Raw genomic sequence first — 24,855 nt, 5'->3', positions numbered from 1 at the left:
AAGACACCGAGGAGCAAGACCTACTTCTCCCCGTAGCGGCCTGCTGGCTGGTCGTCCACATCCTTGCACCAACTCACAAAACGAAAGCTGTGGCGTGTCCGACTGACATCCTTGGTTTGGCATCTTCAAAGCCTGGGAGTCACCGGAAAGCAGTGGCAAACATGGGACACCTCCTGGACTCGGCTCCACGTCGACATGAACACCAGAGCAAAAGGCAGGTGACGTGGCCGTTACATTCATCCTAACAGAGGCGGCTTCCCACCAGGCCCTGCCGTCACTTGCACACGCCCCTCCCCCAGCTCTGTGCTACCACACGGCGACCTTTGCCATCAAATAGAAGCATCCTTGTTTCTTCAAGTGCCGGTCGCACGCACCGCCTTCACTCTGGCGGCCGCTAAATCCCCAACGAGCACTTCCCAGGTGACACCGCGGGCCAGAAGGTGGGGCGGAGGGGGCAGGAGAGGTGCTACTTTAGCTTAACTGCATTGGCAATATTTACAGCTCTTAACAACTTACCAAATAAATACTGACCTGTCATAACATTCGTGTGACATGACCCAAATGTACAAAAATAAAGACTGGGAAAATCGAAGGTAACAGACTCCCAATTAAGTGACAGTAGTAAAGGCATTCTAAACAGCAACGGCACAGTCTTGTTAGCGGTTTTCAAATGCTCATTAAACAAGGGATAAGCTCACTTGCTTAGATATTTGAAATACAACTTTATTCTGATTCTAAACGAAAAGGAATGGGAATGACAGTAACAAACAAGGTTTCACCACTGAGTATTGTGATGCGACCGCAGCATTCTTATAGTTGAAACTCAATACGGAAACAACTGCGTTCCAGAACAGCTAGGTATGCAGGTCCGAAAAGTGAAGGTATTTTAACTGCCACATTCACTCGAAGCCCATTCATCTCAGCATCCCAGGGTCAAGCACAGGTTCTCGTTGCTTAGCTATATAATAAAGTGGCAAACACGCGGCACCACCGACGTCACAGGACAGTTGCCTATAAAACTAGACTTCTGACACTGGGCTCCAGCTTCCGCTCACAGGTCGTCATCCTCGTCTGGGAGCGCGGTGGTCTGAGCAACCTGGACAGAGAGACGGCGTGTCACGCTGCAGGCGCCGCCGCAGGCGCGAGCTCCCAGCGTCCCCGGGGAGGACACTCACCTCTAGATCGTGCTCATACTGTGCTGCCAGCGCGGGGTCCATGACCACCTCTGGAGGGGCGAGAGCAGGCATGGCGACGAACTCCAAGTTAGGGTCGCCGATGAGTTTTCTAGCAAGCCAGAGGAAAGGCTTTTCAAAGTTGTAGTTACTTTTGGCAGAAATGTCGTAGTACTGCGAAAAGAGAAGTAAAATTCAGTTATTCTAGGAGACGTTTCGACCCCCACACATTACGAGTCGCCGTAATGGACGCCACTGAGCTTTCACCGAAGGGGACACTTCCGTGAACCGAGGGCCCGCACCTGAAGGTTCTTCTTTCGGTGGAAGACAATGGACTTTGCCTTCACCTTCCTGTCCTTGATGTCCACTTTGTTGCCACACAAGACGATGGGGATGTTCTCACACACACGCACCAGGTCTCGATGCCAGTTGGGCACGTTCTTGTAAGTAACTCTCGAGGTTACATCGAACATTATGATGGCACACTGGGCTGAAAGGCGGGTTTACAGAGATTAGCACTTTCCCAGGAATTTCCAACGCGGATGAGAAATAATAGGAACTATGAATTCGAACTGCAGGTCAACTAGATGGTTCTCAATTTCAAGGTCTCCCGATTCTAAGTTGTACTAAACAATATGTGTATGCAGTGGAACCTCGTTTCTCAAACTTAATTTGTTCCAGAAGGCTGTTCGAAAACCGAATCATTTTTCCCATTAGAAATAAACGGAATTAATCTGTTCCAGGTCCCCAAATGATGCCACTTTAACCTTTCTTACACACGGTGCAAGGCTACTGCACTATAAACACTAAAAATAAAAAGGACATGAAATGTAAATCTAACAGAGAAAAGGAAACGTACGGTAAAAATGAAAATGTAACCAGCATCAGCAACAAAAGCGGAAAACACAAAAATATTCTCACACAACGTCCTGAGATGGGGACGGTGTAAACGGGCTCACGTTGGTGACTGGTCACCCAGGGGCAGCAGGAAGGGCCATCAGGATGAAAGGCCAGCCCGCCACCCTCCGCTGCCCTGAAACACCCCCTCTTCGCCGGTCCCCATGAGCACCCCCAGGAGATCATGGCAACCAGCCTTCACCCCAGAGAGCCAACCCCTGCACCGCGAGGGACCAGAGACCGGCCCTTTACTAGGCCCTCGGGTGGCCGAGTCCACAGGGTGTTTTGTGTTTTAATGGACCTGCACCCACAGCCCGACCAAGGGAGTCGGAGAGCGAGCAGCGCGCGGGCGCCCAGCGACCCAGAGCCCAATCCCAGAAGCCGGTTTTCTCTCTGGTCATCTTTCTGGAGCAACAATGAACATTCCTTTCCTTTGCCATTTTTAAACCAAGCATTTTGGGGGGAATCTTTTATTTTGCAAAACTCAGTGCCGTTAAAAAGATCAGCGGGTCCCACTCCACACTGGCCACCAGCCCGCTACTCCTCGGACCCAGTGTGTGGTCGGTCCATCCGCGTCCCCTTCCCGGGGCGGGTACGAAACGGTCGCCGGCGACCCCAATGCGCCCCCAAACCAAGTCTCCACGCGCTGCTGCGGCCTGATCACCGCGAGCCTCCGTGTCAACCAGGGCACCGCGCCCCGGACGCCTGGCACCTGCATCCCAGCGTCTCCCCTGCAGAGGCGGGCGCCCCCCCAACCCCCGCCCAGGCCCGCGGGGGACCCACCTTGGATGTAGTAGCCGTCGCGCAGCCCCCCGAACTTCTCCTGCCCGGCCGTGTCCCACACGTTGAACTTGATGGGCCCGCGGTTGGTGTGGAACACGAGCGGGTGCACCTCCACGCCCAGGGTGGCCACGTACTTCTTCTCGAACTCGCCCGTCAGGTGGCGCTTCACGAAGGTGGTCTTTCCGGTGCCGCCGTCCCCGACCAGCACCAGCTGCGGAGGCGCGTCCGTGAGCGGCGCCCAAGCCCGGGCCTCCCGGGCCCGTCCCGCCCAGGACCCCGGGAAGCGGCCCGGCTCCGGCCATCGGAGGGGTCCCCGCGGCCACGCTGCCCGCCCGCCCGCGGCCCCGCAGGAGCCCCGGTTAACAAAGGCGGGGGACGGCCCCCCGCGCCCAGGGCCGCCTCCCCTCCGGCCCCCGGTCCCGGGGGCGACGTACCTTGAACTGCACTTGGGGTTCCCCTTGGGCGGCCATGGCGATGTCACTGCGGGGCGGAGAGGAGGCGTCAGGCCCGCGCGGGGCGGGCGGACGGGCCGGGGCACATGGCGGGCGGCCCACGTGCGCCCACAAAGGCCGGCGCCCCGCGCCCAGCGCGGGCGGGCAGGGCGGCGGCGGCACGAGGGCGCGCAATGGCGGCGGGTCCCCGCCCGCTCATTCAGCGCCGGGCCGGCCGCGCGCCCGCCCGCCCGGGAGCCGCTCGGAGGCCGGGCCGCCCCAAGCGCCTGGTCACGCGGCCGGCCGGGCCTCGGCTCCCCGGCCCGCCCCTCCCGGGCCCTCCGGTGCGACCCAGCGCCCGCCCACCCGCCCCGATCCCCCGCGCTGGGACCCCGGCCCGCGGCCTCCGCCACCGGGAGGGAGAGGAGCCGGAGCCCGCGCCCGCCCGCCCGCCCGCCCGCCCGCCCGCCGCCTGGGCCCGCAGTAACCGCCCGCTGCTGGCCGCCGCCCGGGCCGCCGCCGCGCCGCCCCGGCCCCGCCCTCGGCCCCGGCCCCCGTCCTCGGGCCCCGGCCCCGGCCCCCGGCCCGGCTCCGGCGCCGCCGATACCTTCCAGAACCGTCTCCCGGGCCGACTGACTGAGAGCTGGAAAGATGGCGGAAGCGCGATTCAAATGCCCGGAGACGCAGCCGACGCCGGCGCGCGCCGAAGGGGGCGGGGCAACGGCGCGGCGCGGCTCCCACGTGGCCTGGCGCGCGCGCGCACGCACGCACGCCGGCCGCACCCGTCTGCGGGCGCGCACGCGCAGGGCTGCCGGCGGGCCACGTGCGCCCTCCGCCGGGGCGGCCTCCCGCCTGCGCATGCGCCGTCGGGAGGCGGCGCGCCCTCCGGCCGCCGCGGTCACAGAGCTGGGAGGGGCCGGGCCGGGCCTCCTGGCGGGAAACGCGGGCCGCGCCCACACAAAGACCCCGGCCTCCCGCACGCACGCGGGCCCGGCAGCCCCTCCGGCGCCCTGGTGGGGGTGCCGTCCCCGATCCCTGCCCCTGGGTCTCCATCGGGACCTGAGGGGGCGGGGGGCGGGACAGTGAGGAATCGGCCCGCAGGCTCTGGGGCGTTTCCTGCAAACGGGGTGATGGGTTTGCGCTTGTGCACCCCCCGCGGCTCATCCTCGTGGCAAACCCGGTGCAGCTCCTGAGGTTTTAGGCTCCAGACTCGGGACCGAAGGCTGCCGGGTCCAGAAGCCATTGCTCCCGCCGTGGACGGGAAAGGGGGGAGGCCACATGCTAAGCTGGGCGCTCGGGGAAGGCCTGCCCGGTGGCTTTGCAAACCCCGAGACCTCCGGGAACCCCAAAGGAGGGTCTGGAGTGAAACGCTTCACTAAAAGTGATTGACGGGGGGTGGTCGTGTCCGGGCCAGTATTTTCCCCAAGGAGGGGCAACTTCCGACCGTTAGCCAGCCTGTCTGTCTGCATCTAACAGCGGTTCTCAACCTGTGGGTCGCCTAAGACCATCGGAAAACACATCTATAATTACATATTGTTTTTGTGATTAATCACTATGCTCTAATTATGTCCAATTTGCAACAATACATCCTGTTTATCAGGTATTTACATGGCGATTCATAACAGTAGCAACATTACAGTTATGAAGTAGCAATGAAAGTAATTTTTTGGTTGGGGGTCACCACAACATGAGGAGCTGTGTGAAAGGGTCGCGGCGTTAGGAAGGTTGAGAACCACTGCGTTGTCCACAGTTTGGCTCAAATAAACTCACAAAATTCTTTGCAGGTTTGCTTGTTTTGTGTGTGTGTTCACGTTGACACTGGGGTGCCCCCTCCAGTGGGTGGTCAGGCTAGAAAATGCGATGAGTGGGCGGAACGGCGTCCTCCAAGCTCCCAAGTCTAAGGCTGGTTTTGGCATTTGTAGGGACAGCCACTGTGTTTTTTTGTTTGGGGGGGGGGGGTATTTAAATTTTTTTTAAATATATTTTTACTGATTTCAGAGAGGAAGGGAGAGGGGGAGAGAGAGAGAGAAACATCCATGATGAGAGAGAAAATCATGGACCGGCTGCCTCCTGCACGCCCCACACTGGGGCCCCCAACCTGGGCCTGTGCCCTGACCGGGAATCGAACCGCGACCTCCTGGTTCAGAGGATGGCACTCAACCCCTGAGCCACGCCGGTCGGGCGGCCACGGTGTGAGAACTGACGTCTAGGCCCCCTCCCCAAGCAAACATCCAGGCGTGGCCGCTGCGCAGGCAGCCGGGCGTCCCTTCCCACAATGGGCCTCAGATGAGGCCCCGGGGACGTCCAGGAGCAGGAGGACCCAGGTGACCGAGTGCCTCGCCTCGAGTCCCCAGCGCACTCGCAGGCACGTCCGCTGGGAGCCTGAGCGACACGGGTTGGGCCCGCGGGGGACTCCGGGCCAGGGCCCCAGGGACGGTGGCAACTCCCAGCAGAGCCGCGTGCTGCTGGTGGGCGTGTGAATTGGTCCCGCCTAGAACACACGTGTCCTGCGTTCCTAGCCCTGTGTGTTCATTTCTAGGGAGATGCCCCGGAGTTTAGCACAAAGGCACATGGAGACGGATCACAATGCTCACGGTGACATGACAACAGTCAGTGGAACCTCCGTGAATCTCCAATTGGGAAAATGCGTAAGTAAACGAGGGTGTGAGCTATTCTATGGATTACTATACAGCATTGTATTTTATTTACTTACTAGAGGCCCAGTGCACAAAATTTGTACACGGGTAGGGTCCCTAGCGGCTACAGGCTGGGGCACCTCCCTTCCCCTGGCCTCCCGCTATCGCTGGCCCTGCCCCCTGCTCCCTTCCAGGCCTCCCTTCCTGGCCCTGCCCCCTGGTCAAACTCCCGGTCGAGGGGACAATTTGCATGTTAGGCTTTTATTATATAGGATTTTAAATATATATGTATATATTTATTGATTTCAGAGAGGAAGGGAGAGGGAGAGTGAGATGGAAACATCAGTGATGAGAGAGAATCGCGGATGGGCTGCCTCCTGCACGCCCCACATTGGGGATCCAGCCGGCAACCCGGGCCTGTGCCCTGACCGGGAATCGAACCGTGACCTCCTGGTTCATAGATCGACGATCAACCACTGGGCCACGCCAGGGGGCCAGCATTGAAAAGGGATAAAGTTCATCTTCATCACAGGGGTGGCTAGATCTCGAAAGGGTGATGTGGAGAAAAGCAAGTTCCAGAAGGCGTGGCAATAGCTCTATATCATCGCGGGGGCAGTGACAGGACAGGGCTGGCCTCGCCCAGCGTTCATCCTGGAAGGAAGAAACAGGAGACAGACGTGGCAAGGACGGGGAACGTCTGAGACAGTGATGATCGCTGTGGTGAACTAACAACGCAGCAGGTGAGGGAGATGCGAGGTCGCGGGAGGTCAGAGGAAGGGGTGACGGTGCGGTGGGGTGGCCCGCAGGCCTTCCCTAAGACCGGCTGGAGGGGAGGGGAGGAGCCCCACAGAGAGCTGAGGGGCCAGGACCCCAGGGAGAAGGCCTGGCCAGTGCACAGGCCCTGAGCCGGGAGGGACAGCTCAGAGGGGGTGGGCGGGGCTCACGTTTGACTGTCCGTCTGTATAAACAAGGGTGTTGGGAGGAGTGTGAGGGGCCCGTGTACGAAGAACAACGGTGGCTTCTCTTCGGCAAGAGGAACGCGAGAAGCAGACGGCCGGCCGTCGGGTGGGACACGCTTTCTGTGAAACAGACGCTCATTCTGCGTCCCCTGTCACCTCAGGAGAGTCTGGTCTAAGGAAAGAGGATGGAAAAGGCCCTAAGGACACAGAAGCCTATAACGGGGCATCACAGGACGACCCAGAGGCCGAGACAGGCCTGGGACACTCCCTATCCATCCATCTCTGTCTAGATATCTGCGTAGTTATACATAGATTTGGATCTAGTATCTATATCGGTGATGGCGAACCTATGACACGCCTGTCAGAGGTGACACGCAAACTCATTTTTTTGGTTGATTTTTCTTTGTTAAATGGCATTTAAATATATAAAATATAAGTCTTTGTGTTACTATGGTTGCAAAGATCAAAAAATTTCTGTATGTGACACGGCACCAGAGTGAAGTTAGGGTTTTTCCAAATGCTGACACGCCGAGCTCAAAAGGTTCGCCATCACTGATCTATAGCATACATAGCATAGTATCTATACAGTATCTATATCTCTGTAGTACTTATCTATACACAGATAGATATATTTATATATGGATATCTGGCTACACACATAATTTTGAAAGTATATATGTGAAAAATTTTAGTTAAATACATATATGTACTAATATATATATATATAAATTTCAGTATATATATTTTTTTCAGAGATTCAAAATTGCGGTGCATTTTAAATGCCTGCTCTTAAATGAACCGACTCTTGTAAGACACAGTCGTCGCCAGCGCAACCTCACCGTGCTATTTATAAGGTAATTGCAGGGTGTGCTGATTTCCCGGGGCCGCCGTCACAACATACCGCGAGGCAGGTGCCCTCAAATAACAGACATGCGTTCTTCCCCCATCCCGTCCCGGGCTCCTCAGTCAGGGTGTCTGCAAGGCTGGGCCCTGCCGGGAGGCTCTGGGGAGACTGGCCCAGGCTTGTCTCTGAGCTCCTGGCACGGTGGGTGGAGGGGCATCCCCCCCCCCGTGTCTCCACGTGGTCATCCCTCGGTGTGTCTGTGTCCTCACCTCCTCCTCCTCGAAGGGCACCACCCTACTGACCCTCATAGTCAGCTTTAAAAAACAAGCACACGTATTTTTATTGATTTCGGAGAGGGCGAAGAGGGAGAGAGAGATAGAAGCATCCATGATGGGAGAGAATCATGGATCAGCTGCCTCCTGCACGCCCCCGACTGGGGATGGAGCCTGCGACCCGGGCCTGCGCCCTGACGGGGAATCCAACGGTGACCTCAGGTTCAGAGGTCGATGCTCAACCACTGAGCCACGCCGGCCGGGCTGATGGCAGCAGCTCAAGTCCTTTTTTCCTGGATGACGAGGGTGCCGAAACGAAAGTCACCAGTCCTCGGTGAGAAGGACCCCATCCTGTTCCCACTCACGTGCGTGAAGACATTCGATAGTTCTCTGAAAGACAGGCCACGGGCATGTGCCGTGGGCAGAATAGCGGCCATTTCCAAAGACGGCCACGGGAACGCTGGTTCTGCTCCCTTCCTTGGCGAGTGGCCTTTGGAGATGTGACCAATGACACGGACCTCGAGGTGCAGAATGTCCGGGGAAACCGGTCGGATCACCGGAGGCCTTCGAAGCAGAGACCTGGGTGTGGTCCGAGTGGAAGATGTTCCACGGAGGGAGAGGGTCTGCGCTCCCGGCTCCTCTGGCTTCGAAGGGGGAGGAAGGAGCCACGAGCCAAGGTACGTGGGTGCCTCCAGGAGCCGTGAGAGGGAAGGAACCGGATTCTCTCCGAAAGCCCCAGGAAGGACTAATGTTAGCCACAGAGACACGGCCCCCATGACCGCAAGATAATAGGTTTGTGTTGTTTTAAGGCACCAAGTTTGTAGTGACTTGCGACAACAGCTACAGGAGACTAATCAATACAATATGCGATCTCATAAAGCTATCTCCAGATCGTGTGTCCGGCCCCATCTTTAAACGGGGTAGCCTAGCCCTAGCCGTTTGGGCTCGGTGGGTAGAACGTCGGCCTGATGACTGAAGGGTCCCGGGTTCGATCCCAGTCAAGGGCACGTACCTGGGTTGCAGGCTCCTCCCCGGCCCGGGTCCTGGTTGGGGGCTCGTGCAGGAGGCAGCCCATCGATGTGTTTCTCTCACATCGATGTTTCTCTCTCTCTCTCCCCCTCCCTCCCACTCTCCCTAAAAATCAATGGAAAAATATCCTCGGGTGAGGACTAAAAAAAAAAACAATAATAATAATAGCTGAAACCCGTGTGGCTCAGTGGATACAGCGTCGGCCTGCGGACTGAAAGGTCCCGGGTTCGATTCCGGTCGGGGGCATGTACCTGGGTTGCGGGGACATCCCCAGTAGATGTGCAAGAGGCAGCTGATCGATGTTTCTCTCTCATCGATGTTTCCAACTCTATCTCTCTCCCTTCCTCTCTGTAAAAAATCAATAAAAATATATTTTAAAAAAATAATAAATAAAAGGGGCAGCCTATTTCTTAACTTCGCATAATGATAAGTTAAACAAGGCTACTGCGTCTCCAGAGACCGTACAAGGCTTCTTCCCCATTTAAATTTACCTTCTGGGTGCAGGCTCAGGAGAAAAGGTGGATTCTAACCAGGTCTTCCACTTACGATCCAACACTCCTGTGGTCAACGGACAACCACTGTCAGCTCTTCAGGGGTCTGAATTGAAACGGGCTCTTAAAATTCCCCTACTATTACTTTATGTGCAAGAAAAATAAATTAAATGACGCCCAGCCGGCGTGGCTCCGGGGTTGAGCGTCGACCTAAGAGCCAGGAGGTCACGGTTTGATCCCCGGTCAGGGCACGGTCCCCAGTGTGGGGCGTGCAGAAGGCAGCCGATCAGTGATTATCTCTCATCATTGATGTTTCTTTTTTGTTGTTGTTCATCCTCACCCGAGGATATTTTCCCGTGATTTTTAGAGAGAGAGTGGAAGGGAGGGGGAGAGACAGAGAGAGACATCGATGTGATAGAGACACACCCATGGGTTGCCTCCCGCACGAGCCCCGACTGACCGGGGCCAGGGGTCGAGCCTACAATGGAGGTAAGTGCCCTGGACCGGAATCGAACCCAGGACCCTTCAGTCCGAGGGCCGACGCTCTATCCATGGAGCCAAATGGGCTAGGGCTCATCTCTGATATTTCTCTCTTTCCCTCTCCCTTCCTCTCGGAACTCAATGAAAATATATTTTTAAAAATTAATAAAATAAGTGAGAACCACAGAATTTTAAAATAGGCCGGCACCTTAGGAGGCTCCCATCCCAGTGGTGGGTGGCGGCCGCAGGCCTGCTCGCAGGGGTCAGGGGAGGCTGTGGGAGCATTTGTGTACACAGGCGGGCACTGGTGAACCGAAGCCAGTCGTGTGCCCGAGAGAAGGCATTCCTTCTGCGGTGGACGGGCAACCTCGTCCATTCAGCACCTTCCTGAAAGGTGTCCATGTGCCGGACAGAAACCCCTGGAGCCCCTCCTTCCCGGTGGGGGACCCGTGTTGCTTTAAGGCACCGAGTTTGTGCTGATTTGTTTCAACAGCCATAGGAGACTATGCGACAACATGCGACCTCATGAAGCTGTTTCCAGATCATGCATCTGGCTCCATCTTCAATGTTTGCACGTCTTATGCTGTTTTTCCCCCCTATACCTATATTTACCTGTGATGCAGTATAACTTATAAATTAGGCCAGTGAGAGATTAACAACGAGTAATAACTTAGAAAATTATAATAAGAGACGTGACTGTGGTCCCTCGCTCCCTCAATGTGTAATTGTGCTAGCCTCACCTTTTCACCTAAACCAGTGGTCGGCAAACTGCGGCTCGAGAGCCACATGCGGCTCTTTGGCCCCTTGAGGGTGGCTCTTCCTAAGCCTTAGGAGTACCCTCATTAAGTTAATAACAATGTACCTACCTATAGAGTTTAAGTTTAAAAAATTTGGCTCTCAAAAGAAATTTCAGTCGTCGTACTGTTGGTATTTGGCTCCGTTGACTAATGAGTTTGCCGACCACTGACCTAAACGAAGCCCTTTAAGGCTTCTCCCTGGCACATCCGAGCTGCCAGCGTCACGGTTCAAAGATGGGAGGGAGCTGCCTGCTCCCCCCGCGGGCCATGGTCGGTTCTATTCCTTCACTGCCCGTCCCTCAAGCCTCGTGGGCATCGCTCGACCTCTTCTCCTTTTCGGATCCTAAAGACGAGGCCTGTTCAGGGTGCGCGCACGCGAAGCGGCACCCAGCTCATTCCCATCGCCTCGCTACCTTTGCCATCAACATGGTCACTATTTTCTAAAAGGAGAACGCGTGGGAAAGCACAAACACAGAGGCAAATCCAGAGGGGACAAACCGCACCTTCCAGCTGGAGATCAGAGTGAGTACTGCTCGTGGGCTCCGCCCCAGCCCGGCTGCCCCAAAGCCCCGCCCTTCCCCAGCAGGCCCCGCCCCTCCACCAGGCCCCCGCCCCTTCCCCACCGGGCCCTTCCCCCTCCTCTGCAGCCCCCATTGCTTCCTGCCCCAGCAGGCCCCGCCCCTTCCATAACAGGCCCCGCCCCCACCTCTTCCTCAGCGGGCCCTTCCCCCTTCTCCGCAGCTCCCATTGCTTCCTGCCCCAACAAGCCCCGCCCTTCCCCACCAGGCCCCGCCCCTACACTAGGCCCCGCCCCCACCTCTTCCTCAGCGGGCCCTTCCCCCTCCTCCGCAGCCCCCATTGCTCCCTGCCCCAGCAGGCCCCGCCCCTCCCCAGGCCCCGCCCCCTACAGGCCCCGCCCCTCCTCCGCAGCATTCCCGCAGGAAAGCTCCCGCAGGCTGCGCGGGCCGGGAGCGGCGCGGGCTGGGCATGCGCAGAGCGCGCGGGCGCGGTTGCCGTGGCAGCGCCGGCGGGAGGGGAGGAGGCGGGAGGGGAGGCGGCGGGCGGGCGCGGCGCGGAGCCGGGCGACTGGCGGGCTGAATTGGCGAAGGCGCGGGGCAGGCCTGAGCGGCGGGGCGCAGCTCCCGGCCCGCGGGGATGCGGGACCGGCTGCCGGACCTGACGGCGGTGAGTGGCGGGTGGGCGAGCGGGCGAGCGGGCGAGCGGGCGGATAGCGGTTCAGGCCGGGCGGGGCGGGGCGGGATGGGCGGGGCCTGCCGGGGGCGCGGGGACTCCGCCCGGCTGGGCTGGGGTGGGGGCATCGGGAAAGGTTGGGGGGGCTGCCTCGCCGGGTCGCGATGCGGAATCGTGGGGAGCGCGCGGTGCGGGTTCGGGGGGGCGCTGTGTCCACTGTGTTCGGGACGCTCCGACGGCCCGAGGCTCAGCGCTTCGACAGCTGGGGAATCTGGGCTTTGCGGGGTCCCGGCCCTGAACCCCTTTGTGAGCCGCGCTCTGCCCCCCCTCCCTCCGCAGCTGGTGTCTGCCCTGAAGTCACCCCATCACGCAGCCCTTCCCTGCGGGATGTCAGCGCCCCAGCGTGGGGACCCATCGCCTGGCTCCCAGTCCTGGGGGTCCAGCCCCCGGGTCCCACCCAGACCCTGCACGTGGGGGAGCTGGGGGTCGCGGCGGAGCCCAGCCCAGGCTGGCACCCCAGGGCGGGCGGGCGGGCGGGGACCGAGCCGCGCCTTGGCCTCCCCAGTAAACAGGTTGCCGAGAGCGGGCCGTGTTTGCTTTTTCTTACTCAACCGCCCGCCACCCGCGGGGAGAAGCCAGGAGGGACTGGCTCCCTGGGGGGCGGACACCAACCGCTGACGGCGCTGGGGTGACACCCGCCCTGGGACCGTAGCGGCTGCTTAGAGAAGAGACCCATGGAAGCACCTTATAGCTTTTATTTTTTATCTTTTTAAAGAACTTGTGTGAGTTTATTTGAGCCAAACTGTCGGCAGTTGCCGGGAAGCAGTGTCTCAACGGATTGGGATGGTGCTCGCTTACATTTAATAGAGGAAATCTATTCTTTTTTTTGAATGTTTTTACGGATTTCAGAGAGGAAGGGAGAGGGAGAGAGAAACATCAATGATGCGGGAGAATCGTGGATCGGCCGCCTCCTGAGGATGGAGCCTGCAACCTGGGCCTGTGCCCTTGACCGGGAATCGAACCCGGGACCCTTCAGTCCGCAGGCCCACGCTCTATCTACTGAGCCACACCAGCCAGGGTCCATCGAAGCACTTTAGAAAGATGACCTTTTTCTCTAAAAACACAAGCATTTGTCAAGTGTGTCTCCCCCCCCCCCTCCCCAGGGCAGCCTCAGAACCGTGGGGGGTGTGTGTGTGTGGGGGGGGGCGCCAGACCGAGCGCTCTCAGGTACCCATCGCATGTAATGAATTAACTTCTCTCTCTGGCTTCCAGTCCGTAGGAAAGTAGAGAGAGAGAAGGGTCACTCGGTCAGAGGAGGAACCCTCCGCATGGCGGGGTGGAAATTACGCTGGGCAGTCCTCACAGGAGAAGTTTCTTCATAGCGAAGTTTGCTTCCTTCCCTTTTTATCGGCGCTTGCTTACAGGGTGTGTCCCCCCAAAACGTATATGCACACTTGGGGTGATTTTACAAAGGCAGTGTTTGCGGAAACACAATTCGCTCTCAGGATTGAGCCGTCCGCCGAGGCGGTGGGCGTGCGCTTTTTTCGGGGGACGCACACACCTGTATGGTGACATCCGCCGGTGGCAGTGCGCGTCGGGCTGGACGTGGCCAACTGCTGCGCTGATTTCTTCACTCTGAGCCTCCGGCGGGCGGGCAGGCGTCCGGCTCTTGGTGAAGCGAGGATTTGCTGGATGCATCTCAGCTCGAGAGCGGTGGCTGTTTTAGCAAAACACAGCCGAGCGGGTGTGGAGTCGGGAAGAGAGAGAAAGGCCTGTCGGCTGAGCACAGAAGCAGCTTTTCTTGGCTCGATGAGCAAAACGTAAGAAAAGGCCACAGTTTGTCACTCGCGAAGTCTGGGTAGGTTCCAGCTCTCGGTGCCGCAGCGTCAGGGACAACACGACACCCCGCTTTGCTCTGGAGTTTTAGGGCCGCGGGGGGCCGTCGCCCGACCACCCCCATCCTGCTGCAGATGAGGGGCGGGCCGCTGCCAAGCCGATGAGTGGACTTTCTAATCTTCGGGAGTTGTCTCATCTTGGGAAAAGAATTTTAAGACTCTCCAAACCTCCATTTTCCTGAATATAAAACGGGGATAACGGTCTCTCGCGACCCTCACGGAGGGATCTGTGAGACATCACCTTGGGCCCAGAGAGAAATGCCGTGGAATTATAAGTGCTGTTAACGTGCTCAGAGCTTTAAAAGGCTCCTTCTCGTCCCTACGAAATATTTGCCCGGTGGTTGAGCGTCGACCTGTGAGCCAGGAGGTCAGGGTTCGATTCCCCGTCAGGGCACGGGCCCGGGTTGCGGGCTCCACCCCCAGTGGGGGGCCAGCAGGAGGCAGCCAGTCTGTGATTGCCTCTCATCATGGATGTTTCTCTCTCTCTCCCTCTCTGAGATCAAGAAAGATATTGTATTTAAAAAGAAAAAAGATCGCAGCAATGTTCTAGAACGTTCAATAAGGCTGAGAACGCCCCCCACCCCCACCTGCTGAGTTAGACACACACAGCTTTCCGGGGGCCTGGGGGCTCTGACCCTCACCCTGCGTCCTTTGGTGATTTTAGACTTAGAGTGGGTGCCGGGTCTCCAGGCTATGGGGCCAGCCTGCCTCTTCCCGGGGGTGGGGGGGCGGGCGGGGGGCGGGAGGGGATAGAGCTGCTTCCCCCCAGTCGGCTTGCTCGGGCCTCCTGACCGCATCTTCCCTCGCTGCGTGGTGTTTACTAATTTATATACTTGATTGATTTCAGAGAGGAAGGGAGAGGGAGAGAGAAACATCGATGAGAGAGAGAATCACTGACGGGCTGCCTCCTGCACGCCCCCCACTGGGGACCGAGCCTGCCCCCCTCCCGCCCCCCCCACCCCAGGCCTGTGCCCTTGACCGGAATTGGACCCGGAGGACCCTTTCGTCGGAAGGCTGGCTCTCTGTCCACTGAACCACACGGGCCAGGGCTCTGCCGGAGGGGTTGTCCTTTAGGGGGCGCCCTGCGTCTCTCCCGTGGGGAGGAATGCCTGCGAAAGTTCCTGGACGGTCGTTCTGTGCCCGGGAAAGCTTAGCTGCGGCGTCAGCGCTCCCATCTTGAGAGGAAACGTGCAGTGCCAGCAGTTTCACTTCCCGGGCGAGGCCGCTGCCTGCGTGGACGGGGCCACTGGGAGCCAGTGGAGCTGTGCCGCCGGGCGCCTGGGAGCCGCTGGTGTCCCTGCCACGGCCGCGCCCCCTGCAGGGCTCACCACCAGCCGCCTGCTCTCATGGGGCCTGCGGGCACCCTGCCTCAGAGTCCAGTTGTCAGGGGCTCTGGTGGGCGGAGACCCCGGAGCCCTGGATAGATAGCTCTTGTCTCTGCTCTTTTTGTTATTTATGTTATTATTGGTTTCGGAGAGGAAGGGAGAGGAAGAGAGAGGGAAACATCCATGATGAGAGAGAATCATGGATCGGCTGCCTCCTGCACGCCCCACACTGGGGATCGAGCCCGCAACCCGGGCCTGTGCCCTGACCGGGAATCGAACCCAGGACCCTTCAGTCTGCAAGCCAATGCTCTACCCACTGAGCCACGCTGTGCGCCGACAGGACGGAGGCCCGAGCTGACCCCTCCCTCCCGTTGCAGCGCCGGAAGAGCGATGACGGGGACACGGTGGTCGTGGTCGAGAAGGACCACTTCATGGACGACTTCTTCCACCAGGTGAGGGCCTCGGGGGCAGTCGGGCCGGCCTCCTCAGCATCGGCCCGAACCCGCCAACCAGCGCGTGTCGGAGGCGGGGCCGACGGTCATGTTTTTATGTTTTTGTGAATCCTCTCCCGGGGATATTTTTCCATTGATTTTTAGAGAAAGTGGAAGGAGAGGAAGAGAGAGAGAGAGAGAGAGAGAGAGAGAGAAACGTCGATGTGGGAGAAATACATTGATGGGTTGCCTCCTGCACGCACCCCAACCGGGGCCCAGGCTGGGGAGGAGCCTGCAACTGAGGTTCGTGCCCTTGACTGGAATCGAACCCGGGACCCTTTGGTCCGCAGGCCGGCGCTCTGTCCACGAGCCACACCGGCCAGGGCCCAGCCTGGTAGGTTTTGCTGGCGAATGCCGATCGGTATTGCCGTGGTCAGCACCTCACGTGGTGCAGGTTCTGAACGTTCAGTGACCCTCCGCGTGAGGCGGGAGCCGGCTTTCATTTTTCACGTGTAATTAATCACTCACCCACTTCCCTCCACTGTCTTCCCTCTTCAGGTGTGAGAAGGGGGGGGCCTGCGCTACCCGCAGGGTGACGCCTCTCTCTCTCCAGGTCGAGGAGATCAGGACCGGCATCTCTAAGATAGCTCAGTACGTGGAGGAAGTAAAGAAAAACCACAGCGTCATTCTGTCCGCACCAAACCCCGAGGGAAGTAAGTCCTGCCGGCCTGTCAGTCCGTCCGTCCGTGTGCTCGCCTCTCCCGCTCACCGGGGGTCCCTCAGGCCCCCGCCCTCGCCGCGCAGGGACGGAGCCGCACGGTGCTGGCCGGGGTGATCACTGACCCGGAAAGCCAGGCAGCCTGCGGGAGGTTCTGCAGAACTCGGGCCACGGCAGGAGCCGGACCCCCCACCCGGGCCGGGGCGTGGTGGGACGGGGGGAATCGTGTGTCGGGTGGACGCTGAGGGGGTGATTCGGGGACGCTGCTGGCCGGAGCGGGTGCTCACAGCCGTCCGCTCCGTGGTCTGAAGTCGGCTCCAGAGCGGAGCCCGGAGGCCGGTGCGCCCTGGGCCCCGTGCAGACACGTTCTCAGATAAAGGTTCTCAGATAAAGCGTGTGGTGAGCTCGCCGAGCCTTATCACGGGCGCGTCCCTCTATCTCCACAAACGCCTGCGCCTCCACTTTGCCCGACGGCGAGCCCCGCGGCCTCCCTGCCTCCGCCCGCAGGAGGCGCTGGCCCAGGGACACACTGAGAACTGCTGGCCCCGCCAACCTATCGTTTATCTAAAGAAACAAACACCCGAACAGAGATTGTGCCGTTTCCGCTCATTGGACATGGTTGATGTGGGATGTCATCGCTCAGGTGACTTTTTTTTTTTCCATTTTAAAGAAATAAAAGAGGAGCTTGAAGATCTGAACAAAGAAATCAAGAAAACGGCTAATAAAATCCGCGTCAGGTTGAAGTGTGAGTTGAAGCTTCGGCTTGTTTAATCATGGATGATGGGACTCTGGGTAGCTGGTTTTCTTTACAGTTTTTCATTTTATGTTTTCAGAAAGGGAACGCCGTGAGCGCTTTAATCAGTGTGTGTGTGTGGACTTGGGGCAGGAAGCCTTGTGGTGAAGTTCTTCATCGTCAGGATTTTTAAAAAAACACTTTATTGATTTTTTACAGAGAGGAAGGGAGAGGGATAGAGAGCTAGAAACATCGATCCGCTGCCTCCTGCACACCCCTCCCTGGGGATGTGCCCGCAACCCAGGTACCTGCCCTTGACCGGAATCGAACCCGGGACCCTTCAGTCCGCAGGCCGACACTCTATCCACTGAGCCACACCGGCCAGGGCTTGTCTTAGGTTTTTAAACGACTGGCCCTCAGGGTACAGGAGGAGCGAGAGCTGGTGTTTGCAGTCCTTCCATTCAGGGCGAAGCACGAATTCACAGCAAGACCAAGCACTTGCTGACAAATCGCTCATCTCTTTTTATTTTATTTAAAATTTTTTTTATTGATTTCATTTAAAAAGTGTTTTTATTGATTTCAGAGAGGGAGGGAGAGGGAGAAAGAGAAACATCCATGATGAGAGAGAATCATGGATCGGCCACCTCCTGCACCCCCCCCCCCCCCCCCTGGCTGGGGACCGAGCCCGCAGCCCGGGCCTGTGCCCCGACGGGCATCCAACCGTGACCTCCTGGTTCCTAGGCCGACGCCCAGTCAGCGAGCCACGCCGGCCGGGTTTTCCTTTTAAATGTTCACATGTAACGCCTGGGTTTATTTTGTGATATTATCACCCGTTGATGATTATCACCAAAACCCGCACGTCGGCCAGGCGTGGAGACGGCGAGGCGATTCTGTGAGGCTGGGTGGGCCCGGCCCCTGCCCAGCGTGACGACCCCCCACCCCCCCGCAGCCATCGAGCAGAGCTTGGAGCAGGATGGGAGCACGCCCCGCACGTCTGTGGACGCCCGGATCCGGAGGAGCCAGGTCTGCGCCGGCCCCTCCTTGCCATGGGGAGGCCAGGGAGTGGCTTCCCCTCTCATTTCAGCCGCAAAAGCATCCATCATCACGGCCACCAGCCCTGGGGTTTTGCATAAAAAAGATAGTGTTTGTAGACTCCCTCTTTCTTACGAAGGGGAAGCCTGCCCGGCCCGTCGACAGCATTCTGTCGGGAAAGCCGACAGTTATTGGCGTCACCAGAGTGTCCGTGGCGGGGCCTCACCTTCTGGAGGTTACAGGGCAGCAAGGGAACCAGACTAACGCCCCCTGACCAGCGGGGATGAGCCTTGGGCGCCGGGCACCAGCTGCAGGGTGCGCGCCTGGTCCTCCCCACCCCCACCCCCATCCCCCGCCTGGTCCTCCCCACCCCGGCCTGTCCCCGTGGGCCGGCTGCCCTCGTCTCGGCTCTCGCTTCCGCGAGGGGTGGTTCCCGGGCAGCAGGGTCGCCGTGAGCCCGGCTCACACGGTGCCTGGGGAGGACTCGCTGTGGCTCCTGGTGTCCCTCTGAGGCCGGAGTTCCGAGCTTCCCAGCTTGACTTTCGTCCGCGGTGTGTCCCTGCGTCATTCCGATGGAGGATGGCCGTGTGTGACCCGATGTCCGTCTGACAGCACTCCGTGCTCTCCCGCAAGTTCGTGGACGTGATGACCGAGTTCAACGAGGCCCAGACGGCCTTCCGGGATCGCAGCAAGGGCCGCATCCAGCGGCAGCTGGAGATCAGTGAGTGCGGCCGGCCCTACCCCAGGACGGCGCTCTGTCCGTCTCTTTTTCTAATATATATATTTTTTAAAATATATTTTATTGATTTTTTACAGAGAGGAAAAGAGAGGGACAGAGAGTTAGAAACATCGATGAGAGAATCGATCAGCTGCCTCCTGCACACCCCCCACTGTGGATGTGCCCGCAACCCAGGTACATGCCCTTGACCGGAATCAAACCTGGGACCCTTGAGTCCGCAGGCTGACGCTCTACCCACTGAGCCAAACCGGTTTGGCTTCTAATATATTTTTATTGATTTCCGAGAGGAAGGGAGAGGGAGAGAAACATCAGTGATGAGAGAGAGTATGGACCGGCCGCCTCCTGCACGCCCGCCCCCCCCCCCCCCCCCCCGGGGATCGAGCTGCAACCCCGGCCTGTGCCCCGACCGGGAATGGAACGCTGACCTCCTGGTTCACAGGTCGATGCTCAACCCCTGAGTCCCGCCGGCCGGGCAGCGCCGTCCATGTTAGAGCGTCTCCTCACTCCCAGACCCACACTAGCGTCCGCCCCTGACCAGTGGCTGTGGCCTCCTTGGCGGAGCTCGGGGGCCCAGGCCAGAGCTGACCGTCCGGGAAACGGCGCGTCGTCTCCTCGCTCCGTCGCTGAGCCTCATGGTTTCCCCCATGAGAAGGCTCTGGCGAGTGCCCGGTCCCCCTGCTCCCAGCCTTCGGGCAGCCTCCTCATGGCCACGCCTCGGAGCGCGTGCTGGGGGAGGCGGGGGCGGGGGACGGGCGGGGCGGACCGTGCTCAGGGCGGTCACTGAGGGAGGCTGGCCTTGACCTTCCAGCTGGGAAGACGACCACGGACGAGGAGCTGGAGACCATGCTGGAGAGCGGGAACCCCTCCATCTTCACCTCCGACGTGAGTGCCGCCCGCGCCCGCGTCCGCCCGAGCATCCCCGCCTGCGTGGGCCCGGTCCTCAGCCCCCCCGCTTCCCACAGATCATCTCCGACTCACACGTCACGAGACAGGCCCTCAACGAGATCGAGTCGCGGCACAAGGACATCATGCGGCTGGAGACCAGCATCCGCGAGCTGCACGAGATGTTCATGGACATGGCCATGTTTGTGGAGACACAGGTGACCGCAGCGCCGGGGGGCGGGGGGCTCTGTGAGATCCGCGGGCGGCCCCAGCCCGGGAAGCCGCTGTTTCGGATGCAGGCTCGCTTCAGAGCTGATGGCCGTTACTGTGGTGTGAGGCCCAAGTGCTGGAAGCAGCTTGAACCGCGGTCGGAGGCCGCTGTTGGCCGTGAGGTCCGAAAGGTTGGCGACCGCCGGCTCAGACTGCCCGCAGCAGGGACTGGCTGGTTAATGGAATGGGTGTGTCCACAGGGCGCCTGCTGGGCAGCCAGAGGGACACACACTCCTGTTCCTGGAGGCTATGCTGTTGTTTGTTTGTTTTAACTCCCCCTCTGGGACATTTCCCAGTGATGTTTAGAGAGGAAGGGACGGGGAGAGACAGAGAGAAACATCGATGTGAGAGACACAGCCCCTGGTTGCCTCCTGCACACTCCTGACCAGGGCCCCGGCTGGGGAAGAGCCTGCAGCTGAGGTCTGTACCCTTGACTAGAATCGAACCCAGAACCCTTCAGTCCACAGGCCGACACTCTATCCACTGAGCCACACCGGCCAGGGCACTGAGGGTTTTTACTGAGACAGACAAATGCTGGACTTCTAAGTTAACAGGGATCTGTAAAACTTTACGTAGAGACTGTATACACACGTGTATAAACACACATGTGACGCATGCGTGTGTTATATACACACACAATGCCGTGTGCTTGGCTCCCAGGACAGAATTCGCAGGGGGAGGGAACAGGCCATGGGGTGTGATGACAGCGGCCCCGGGAGTTTAATGCTCTTCCCTAAACGATGTGCGTTTTCACGTCCTGCTGTGTCTGCGCCTGCCCCTGGCTTCCCGTGGGGCCTGTGCGTAGTGCAGGGCGTCCACTCACCTAATTCACAATGTGTGTAGTCAAACTCAGAGCGGGTGTCAGACTGAGACGTGAGTTAATTGTGCGTCCTCTCCCATGCCTTACGTTGCCGCTGCAGCTGCGTCTGCAGGTGGACGGGACACCAGGTAACGCCCCCGCCATGTCCCCGCACGCCCCTCGCCGACATTCCTGCTCATGACCTCGGCCGGCCGGCGTCGCGCCCACCGCTCAGCGTGCTGTCACCGCGCTGCCGCCATCCCTCCCGCTCTTTCCAAACATGAACCGGTTCTGATGACCTCGTGTCGGTCCGTTTGTCACGGCCTCATCTCCTCATGATGTCAGAGCGGCACCGGGTCCATCACACGCACCGCGCTCGTGCGCACCCCCCGGCTTCGCGGCGTCGCGGGGACGGCGGGGCCGCGGGCACGGCTCCTGAGGCGGACCGTTTGGTTTTCAGGGTGAAATGATCAACAACATCGAGAAGAACGTGATGAGCGCGGCCGACTACGTGGAACACGCCAAGGAGGAGACGAAGAAAGCCATCAAGTACCAGAGCAAAGCGCGCCGGGTGAGTGGCCGCGGGGGCAGGCGCGTTCCCGCTGGGCCCGCGGTGATCTGTGTCGGCTGAGCTCAGGCGTCCCGGAAACAAACACGCCTTCATGCTGCGTCTCTAAGCGGAAGCCGTGCTTGTGCTGAGGAGCCTGGGAGTTTGTGAGGTAAATTACGCTGTGAGCCCCTCTGCGTCTGAGTAATTCAGACCCTTCGCGGACGGCACCCCCCCCCTCCAGGGCGGGCTCATCCCCGCGTCCCTGCCTCTCGGGTCCTTATTTGAAAGAAATAAACGAACGTGATTGGGCGTTCTCCTAAAACCCACGGGCTACACATTTCAGCAGCGAGCGCTGCGTTCTCCCTGAGGCTGCTCGCTGACCCCTTGGTGGGGAAGGAGGAGGGTGTGACGGCCCGAGAGGTGAGGTCCAGGGGCGTCCACACGGAACCTTTTTATCGGAACCTTAAACATGTCGTGTGTGTGAGCCAGAGCCCTTCCAGGGAACAAGGAGATGACGCAGTGCCCTCTGACTCGGGGACTGCAAGGCTGTGTGTGTCCGTGTGCCCCTGTGTCCCTCCTTTCCATGCGTCCGCCTCCCGCCTCCTGCAAGCTGGCTGCTGGGTCTGCAGGGGCCGTGTGCTCAGTGCCGGCCTGGGGTGCGTGCGAGTGTGTGCGCGCGAGTGTGTATGTGTGTGCACGTGAGTGAGTGAGTGTGTATGTGCGTGTATGTGCATGTGTGTGCGCGCACACGCACATGTGCAGCCATGTCAACCAAGGCCTTGGAATGGGGTCAGGGGTCGTGCGCAGACTCCTGTGATGACAGGTGCAGGTCTGCTCCCCTGTCGCCTGCAGCCCCTCATGTGCTGGGACCTGGGCCCCCGGTGACCTGGGACCTGGGCAGGCTTCTCGCCTCCTGTCCAGTCACTGGGCCCTGCACTGACCCTCCAGCAGAGGGCGGCGCTGAGCCTCGTCCAGGCTCAAAGGGCTTGGCCCCTCAAGTCACGGAAAAGGGGCAGTTCCCCCCCTTTTGTCCAGGCCAATGGGAACGTTCAGGCGAGGCTCATCGGTGTGACGCACCCCATCCCACACCTGCAGGGGCCTCGCTTTGGGGGCCAGGGGTCTGGGGATCCCCCAGCGCCCGCTGACGGCTCACCGCTCGCTCTTCCTGTGAGATGCCTGACGCCCCAGCGCGCGGCTTGCTGGCCCTGCCTCCTGCTCGTGGGCGCTTGCACGGGGCGGCCCCCTCGGCCGCTTCTGTTCCCGGGCAGCTGTGCGGCCGGGAGACCGGGTGGCTGTCTGGGCTTTCCTGGCAGAGCCGCGGTCTTGGTGGGCGGGGCGGCTGCAGAGCCCACAGGGGAAGAGCCGTGCCCTCAGCTCGGAGCAGAGCGACGCCGCCAGGCAGGCCTCCCCGACGAGCCCCGGGCTCCAGGTTCCCCGACAGTCGTCTCCCCGTCACGCGTGAACCCCGGCCGTCCAGTAAACATCACGCTGTCCCAGAACCGAGAGCCCCGGCGACGAGTCCCAGGCCCCCCGCGCCCGGCCCACCAGGAGTCCAGATGGCGGTGGTTTAAACGAGGCCGCCTCCCAGCGCGGCCACAGGCGTGACCCGGTGTGACCAGCTCGCTTTTCTTTGGCAGAAAAAGTGGATCCTGGTGGCCGTGGCGGTGGTGCTGGTCGCTGTCGTGGCTCTGATTATCGGCTTATCGGTTGGCCAGTGAGGCTGCGGATCACGCCAGGGCAGTAAGTAACCACTAACCCGCTAGCCTTCCCGCCGCTCTGCCTGCTCCCGACTCACCAAGCTGGCGGCTCACTAACCTCCCAGCGCCTCGCCGTGGCCGCTGAGCGTCTTCAGGCCCAGGCCGCCTCCTCCTCCTCCTCCTCCTCCTCCTCCTCCTCTTCCTCCTCTTTGTAAAGACTGCGGCCTAGAATACATTTTACTGACTTTTGTTAATCCTCACCGGAGGATAGTTTTCCATGGATTTTTAGAGAGAGTGGAAGGGAGGGGGAGAGACAGAGAGAGACACACACATCGATGTGAGAGAGACACATTGATTGGTTTCTTCCTGCACGGGGATCGAGCCTGCAACCGAGGTATGAGCCCTTGACTAGAATCGAACCCGGGACCCTTCAGTCTGCAGGCTGACGCTCTATCCACTGAGCCACACCAGCCAGGGCCGGACTTGTATTTTTTAAAAATATATATTTTATTGATTTTTTACAGAGAGGAAGGGAGAGGGATAGAGAGCTAGAAACATCGATCAGCTGCCCCCCGCACGCCCCCCCACCGGGGATGTGCCCGCAACCAAGGTACCTGCCCTTGACCGGAATCGAACCCGGGACCCTTGAGTCAGCAGGCCGAAGCTCCATCCACTGAGCCAAACCGGTCAGGGACAGACTTGTATTTTAAACTCTCGAGTCCCAGGAGAAGCTTGTTAGGAAATGACATGAGTGACTGCTTTCCTTCGATGCCTCGCAAATTAATTATTGTTTTTCTTTATCTTGCAGAAAATGATGTGCGTTGTTATTTGTGTAATTATTTTGCTTGTGATCCTTGGAATTATCCTAGCAACAACATTGTCATAGCAACCGTAGCCCACGAGCCCTTCATCCCTGGAGCCAGCCCTCCCACGTCTGCAGCAAGCCAGCCTCCCACGTGGCGCACGAGCCCCGGGCGTGGCGGCCGTGGCGCCGAGCACGCTGAAGGACACGGAGAACGCCGCCCGCAGCCCGGACGCGACGTGTCAGCCCCGCATCCTCGGCTCCATACACCGCACGCCGCAAACCTTCAGCAATGTGAAACAATGGCCTTAAGATAGGAATGATTGACATTTTCAATTTTTTATATTTCAGTGTTAAGACTATTTGTATGTCGCGTTTCGTGAGGAATATTTTATGTTTGAAGCCACGCGATTCCAGGTCTGAGACTTGGTGTCGCCACCCCCCCCCCGCCCCCCGTCCCCCCGTCCCCCCGTCCCCCCGGCTCACAAGCTCACTGATGCTTTTGTACTGTTTCCTTCGTGTTTACTGTTTGCAAGGAAATCCTCGTTATTATCACAGAGCTGTTTTGTAAGGTATCTATGATGTTAAATGTTTATAAATTAACCGTTTAATATATTAACCTCTTAATTTGCCCCATTTTTATATATTAAATGCTGCCTTTTGAAAGGAATAGGAGACTCACGGTGTCAGAGCCGTCTTTGCCCAGATGTTTACAAGGTTGGCCGCTGCCACGGGGGACAGCGGCCGCACCGCACCTCCCGGCGTCCGCCGTGGGCACTGGGCGGCGAGGGCCACCGTGCCAGGCCCTGGGGACAGTCCCCGCACTCACAGCCAGCCCCGCCTCCTCCGCCCGCCACCCACGGCGACTCGGCCACGGCGACTCGGCCACGGCGACTCGGCCACGGCACGGCCAGGCGTGCCCAGCGAGGCCTGTGCCCTGCCGACATGACCGAGTCTGAAGTCACGGCCGCGACTCGCCCCTTCCTCCACGCAAGGCATT

General features: G+C 59.4%; 2 protein-coding genes across 5 annotated transcripts; one reads left to right on the top strand and one right to left on the bottom strand.

The window, feature by feature from the left end:
• Positions 1–702: 702 nt before the first annotated feature.
• RAN (RAN, member RAS oncogene family) lies at positions 703–4,039 on the bottom strand. Its single transcript, XM_059677242.1, has 6 exons — positions 3,891–4,039; positions 3,287–3,332; positions 2,853–3,063; positions 1,475–1,662; positions 1,176–1,346; positions 703–1,096 (listed from the first exon to the last, which is right to left on the bottom strand). The coding sequence occupies exons 2-6, from the start codon at positions 3,320–3,322 to the stop codon at positions 1,052–1,054; spliced, it is 651 nt and encodes a 216-aa protein (XP_059533225.1). The 5' UTR covers positions 3,323–3,332; positions 3,891–4,039; the 3' UTR covers positions 703–1,051.
• Positions 4,040–11,716: 7,677 nt separating this feature from the next.
• STX2 (syntaxin 2) lies at positions 11,717–24,530 on the top strand. 4 transcript variants are annotated; one of them, XR_009450046.1, is made up of 11 exons: positions 11,717–11,976; positions 15,580–15,654; positions 16,247–16,346; positions 17,022–17,096; positions 18,034–18,107; positions 18,729–18,837; positions 19,664–19,737; positions 19,818–19,955; positions 21,267–21,377; positions 22,994–24,310; positions 24,345–24,530. XR_009450046.1 is itself a non-coding variant. In XM_059675844.1 (10 exons), the coding sequence occupies exons 1-10, from the start codon at positions 11,947–11,949 to the stop codon at positions 23,072–23,074; spliced, it is 867 nt and encodes a 288-aa protein (XP_059531827.1). In that variant the 5' UTR covers positions 11,717–11,946; the 3' UTR covers positions 23,075–24,530. The 4 variants fall into 4 exon arrangements, 3 of the variants coding, with proteins under 3 accessions (XP_059531827.1, XP_059531829.1, XP_059531828.1); XM_059675844.1 differs by having other exon boundaries at positions 22,994–24,530; XM_059675845.1 differs by having other exon boundaries at positions 11,718–11,976; positions 23,862–24,530.
• The last annotated feature ends 325 nt before the right edge of the window (positions 24,531–24,855 follow it).

This window comes from Myotis daubentonii, chromosome 19 (assembly GCF_963259705.1).
Source record: "Myotis daubentonii chromosome 19, mMyoDau2.1, whole genome shotgun sequence".
Taxonomy (NCBI): Eukaryota; Metazoa; Chordata; class Mammalia; order Chiroptera; family Vespertilionidae; genus Myotis; species Myotis daubentonii.
Note: the sequence above shows the minus strand (reverse complement) of the source record. Positions and strands in the feature narration are given on the sequence as shown.